Here is a 5,504-nt window from a genome sequence, read left to right as displayed (position 1 = left end):
AAACCCTCAGATTTTGTAACATAAAACAATACTGTAATGTGCGCCTGACTGTAATCCATGGTTGTTTCCCTTCTCTTTGCTGCTCTTCCTTTTAAATCCGTATCTGTTCTCATGCTCTACAGAACTTCTGTTTTGCAGCAGACTGCCTTGTCTCAGGAACGGATACACGGTGTCTGTGTATAGGTTTGTATAGGCTTGCAACCTGAGACAGCACTACAGGAAGAGGCCCTGAGCTGAAAAGGGAAGTTCTCCCCCAGCATGAGAAGACATGAGGATTTAAAAGGAAGAGCAGCAAAGAGAAGGGAAACTACCATGGATTACGGTAAGGCGCACATTACAGTATTGTTTTATGTTAAAAAATCTAACGGTTTAATGTCACTTTAATGTAAGCATTATTGATTCAAGAGGTGGTTATGGATATCATCTGTGTTCCTTCTACCCGCACTTGTAAGGCTACACTTCAGGACCTTGACTCGATTCAGTAATTCTTTTTTTTTTTTTTTCTTTCCCTTTATACTGATTCCAATTGTATTGTAAATAAACCCGAAAAAAACAAATAATAACAGCTTAAGGGTGCAGTGTCTATATCCCCCCACAAGGAGCTGACCTCACTCATTGTCAGTGAAAAGCACAGACAGGAAGTAATGGAAGGTAAAGGCAGGAAGTGATGTCACATGTAAATAGGAAGTTTGAGGTGACTGGTGACTTAGAAGGAAGTAGAGAGGAGACACATTGCTGGGACTGAAGGCAGAGGAGGTAAGAAGATATTATTTTATATCTACACCCAGTCCCCCCCCCTTCCTGTGATGGCTACCCCAATCCTTGCTCGGTCATGTGATCCTGAACTAGTGTCGCTTAACCCGGACTGTCCGGGTGAATCCTGGACGGGTGGCAACCCTATCTCGAACACCGATCACAGCACAGATGCCCCCAGACCTATGTCGGTGGCGTTGGCCATCGGAGGGACATCAATGTCCTCAGTACATGCCGTGTCCAGTGACAGTCATAGGACGGAGGTCACAATGTAGACATTCCCGGCCACTGTGCACACAGAACAATGTCATGTCTACATCTCCTCCGTCATACGTGATCAGTAGTATGTATTAAATGTGTATTACCTCCAATCCGATATCTACCGGGTAATACGTTTCTATAAAAGGCCAAACTTTTTTACCCTTAGATATATATTGGATGTGTTAGAACATCTGCCATATGATACTTTGTTCTCCATTTTGGGCTGATTTCCCCTCAGATCTCCTGTGTGACACCGGTCACCTCGACAACACATGAAGGGCGATCACCCAGCTGGTAACTATAGTACAAAATAATCAGTCTAAGATCTCAGAACGATGGAGGAACATTATTCATCCCGGGACAGTCCAGATCATTCTCACTTTATTATCCATCTACAGAGAGGAGCGTCCCATATAGACCACATGACCATCTCAATGAGGATGGACAGAGACCAAAGTCATCTGACTGAGAAGATATTAAACCTCACCCTGGAGATCATCTACCTGCTGACCGGAGGGGTGAGGAGGATTCTGGGAGGTCACATGACATCACTCTGATCTCTATTCATAAGACACAGACCTGACCGGAGGGGTGAGGAGGATTCTGGGAGGTCACATGACATCACTCTGATCTCTATTCATAAGACACAGACCTGACCGGAGGGGTGAGGAGGATTCTGGGAGGTCACATGACATCACTCTGATCTCTATTCATAAGACACAGACCTGACCGGAGGGGTGAGGAGGATTCTGGGAGGTCACATGACATCACTCTGATCTCTATTCATAAGACACAGACCTGACCGGAGGGGTGAGGAGGATTCTGGGAGGTCACATGACATCACTCTGATCTCTATTCATAAGACACAGACCTGACCGGAGGGGTGAGGAGGATTCTGGGAGGTCACATGACATCACTCTGATCTCTATTCATAAGACACAGACCTGACCGGAGGGGTGAGGAGGATTCTGGGAGGTCACATGACATCACTCTGATCTCTATTCATAAGACACAGACCTGACCGGAGGGGTGAGGAGGATTCTGGGAGGTCACATGACATCACTCTGATCTCTATTCATAAGACACAGACCTGACCGGAGGGGTGAGGAGGATTCTGGGAGGTCACATGACATCACTCTGATCTCTTCATAAAACACAGACCTGACCGGAGAGGTGATGACCTCTTTCGGAAATCTGTATTGATAATTGCAACTTTCTGTCTTTACTCAGGATTATAACGTTGTGAAGAAAGTATCTGATGAGCCATTAACACCCAACAGATGTCTTCATGAAGTATCACCCATCACAGAGCCTCCACCTCACCGCCTGACAACAGAGACAAACAGTGGTAAGAAGGTTCTAGAGGTCCCCGCCCCCTGTATTCCCGGGATCCCACACAGGAAGATCAGACTATGCCTCGCATTGATCAGGTAGATGGGAATGTAGATTTAAAAATATATTCCAAGCAATGAAATTACTTTCTTCTATGTAATCTTTTGCACCTTTTTGAAAATGTGTTCTATCATCTTTGGGGTTTTAGGGTGAAGAAATGAAAGCCATAAAAGCTGAAATGAAACAGGAAGAAGAAGAGATGTTGGTGGGAGGAGCTCAGCAGTCCATGGAGGAGGGGGAGGTGATGGTGAAAAGTGAACAGGAAGAATCTTCTCTACATACGGACACAAGTAAGTCATAATCATTCATGTTTTCATTTTCCTTCTATGAGTATAGTGTCCATCATATGAATGTCCTTCTCCATTCCTCAATATAACGTCATGTGACCAACAAATGAGGAGGAGATACTGTACACCATATGAAGGTCCATCTCCATTCTCGCAGGAACAATGTCATCAATGTACAAATACTGCTTCCCAATGTGATTTGGGTGTATTGGATCCTTTCTCTGGCTCTCATGATGGTCCTCAGGTTTTATTCCAGAGTCCTGAGAAACTGAAAGTTCCACCAACATATATGACTCCTGAATGTGAGGCAGGAAGAATACTTATAACGTTTCTTGTTTCCCAGCAGATGGACTCCATGTCTGGAATGTCTCTGAGGGACGTCTTATTTTATCTCAGGACATCACACAACATTCTCCGGGAGTGAATCCCATTACTCATAATGGACATCACAGACCTTCCCATGCAGAGACATCAATGGATCCCTCTAATCCTGAGGAACATTCTGACCAATCACAGACTGTTACTCCAGATATCCATCTGAGATCTCAGAGTGCGGAGACATCAACAGATCCATCTAATCCCGAGGAATCTTCTTTAACCCGTGAAGGAGATCACACAGGAGAGCGTTCATTGTCTTCCGTGTCTGGGAGATCTTTCACTAAATACAAAAACCTTCTTAGTCACCCGACAAGTCACACAGATGAGCATCCTTATTCATGTTTACACTGCGAGAAATGTTTCAGCGACAAAGGAAGGCTTCTTAGACACCAAATAATTCACACAGGTGAACGACCTTATCCATGTTCAGATTGCGGGAAGTGTTTTATTCGGAAAGAACACCTTATTACACACCTGAGAATTCACACAGGTGAACGTCCTTTTTCATGCTCAGAGTGTGGAAAATGTTTTATTAAGAAAGAACACCTTAATACACACCGAAGGTATCACACGGGTGAACGTCCCTATTCATGCTTAGTGTGCGGGAAATGTTTCACTGAGAAAACTGTACTTCGCAGGCATCAAAAACTTCACACAGGTAAGGGTCTCTTTTCATGCTCAGAATGCGGGAAACATTTTACTCAGAAAGGAAACTTTCTTAATCACCAGAGAAGTCACACAGGTGATCGTCCTTATTCATGCTCGGAGTGCGGGAAAGGTTTCATTCGGAAAGGACAACTTGAGAAACATCAGAGAATTCACACGGGTGAGCGTCCTTATTCATGTTCAGAGTGTGGAAAATGTTTCACTGAGATAGGAGGCCTTCTTAGACATCAGAAAATTCACACCGGTGATCGTCGTCATTCATGTTCAGATTGTGGGAAATCTTTCATTCAGAGAGGAGATTTTCTGAAACACCAGAAAAGTCACACAGGGGAGCGGCCTTTTTCATGTTTAGAGTGTGGGAAAAGTTTCACTGAGAAAAGAAGCCTTCTTTCACACCAGCAAATTCATACAAGAGTTCGTCCTTATTCATGTTCAGAGTGTACAAAATGTTTAACTGAGCAAGGAAGCCTTCTTAGACACCAGAGAATTCACATAGATGCGCAACCCTGTTCATGTTTAGAGTGCGGGAAAAGTTTCTTTACGAAAGCAGACTTAGCTAGACACCAGAGAATTCATACAGGTGAGCGTCCTTTTATGTGTTCCGAGTGTCAAAAATGTTTCACCACCAAGCAACACCTTCTTAGACACCAGAGAAGTCACACGGGTGAGCGTCCGTATTCATGTTCAGAGTGCGGGAAAAGTTTTACTAACAAAGGAAACCTTCTCCGACACCAATTAATTCACACACGCTAGCGTATATTTTTCATGTTGAGGCTGTGTGGGACACATTTTGTGGACGGAGGGGGGTGATATAGAACAGGTGGAGCTGTTCGGTCTATGGAATAACTGCATGATTAAGATTAGGAGGTCTTAAAGGAGCACATTCTAGAAAGTGACATTTCAGTAACAGGTGGAGTCCAGTGGGTTAAGTATCCTGCTGCTTATTCTATTTCTAGGAGACTCCAGTGCTGATGGCTGAAGTACATGGTCTCTTTTCACCCAGATTGGGGTCTCCTCTGTCCTCCATCATGTAAAATAACAATCCAGCAAGTAGAGTGGGAGCCTCTCATCACTTGCAGACCCGGCAACTCTAGAGATAGAAGTATATCAGGGAACCTGAGTAACCCCATATGAGGCTCAGGTCATCTGCGGGAGGATAGACTCAAGTGGTGCACTCACCATATTGCAGAGTATTGGCAACATGTCAAAAACACTGAAGGTTTTCCAGACTGACGCCTAATAGTTGTGGGCATGCAGGGGTTAAATTCTAGTAATATGATCCCTCACTCACATAGATGACACACGCATCCAAATGACACGCTACATGTGCTAATTCATGGACAAATATGCCAGTATGTTGGCAACACGATGGCAATTGTGAAGGTAGGTGGGCAACAAAGGTGGGAAACACACTGGAAACCATGACAATACACGGGGCAAGAAATGGGCCATCATGACAATACATGGGGCAACAAACGGGACATCAGGACAATACATGGGGCAAAAGAGATGATTATTGAAAAAGTTGACAACTTTTTCAATAATCGATTATGTCGATTAGTTGTTGCAGCCCTAATCAGGACAATACATGGGGCAACAAATGGGCAATCAGGACAATACATGTGGCAAAAGAGGGCCATCAGGACAACACATGGGCCATCAGGACATACATGGGGCAACAAATGGGCCATCAGGACAATACATGGGGCAAAAAACGAGCAATAATGAACACCAAAGAAAAATGGCAATACATGACAAATGCAGGAG

General features: G+C 44.3%; 2 protein-coding genes across 2 annotated transcripts in view; both read left to right on the top strand.

Moving 5' to 3' along the window:
* Positions 1-2,448, top strand: part of LOC108803835 (zinc finger protein OZF-like) — a gene marked incomplete at its 5' end in the record, with an annotated part of 12,654 nt that extends 10,206 nt beyond the window's left edge. The window contains one exon of the mRNA XM_018575633.1: positions 2,245-2,448. Within this exon, the coding sequence (XP_018431135.1) occupies positions 2,245-2,448 (204 nt within the window). The remainder of the gene's footprint in view (positions 1-2,244) is intronic.
* Positions 2,449-2,632: 184 nt separating this feature from the next.
* On the top strand, positions 2,633-4,317 carry LOC108803834 (oocyte zinc finger protein XlCOF6.1-like; the record flags this gene model as incomplete). Its single annotated transcript, XM_018575632.1, has 2 exons — positions 2,633-2,696; positions 3,040-4,317. Coding segments are annotated over exons 1-2 (1,342 nt in total), but the record flags the coding sequence as incomplete, so codon positions are not given.
* Positions 4,318-5,504: the final 1,187 nt, after the last annotated feature.

Source organism: Nanorana parkeri, unplaced genomic scaffold, assembly GCF_000935625.1.
Source record: "Nanorana parkeri isolate BGI_ZX_2015 unplaced genomic scaffold, ASM93562v1 scaffold4308, whole genome shotgun sequence".
Classification (NCBI taxonomy): Eukaryota; Metazoa; Chordata; class Amphibia; order Anura; family Dicroglossidae; genus Nanorana; species Nanorana parkeri.
This window is presented reverse-complemented; position numbering and strand designations above follow the sequence as displayed.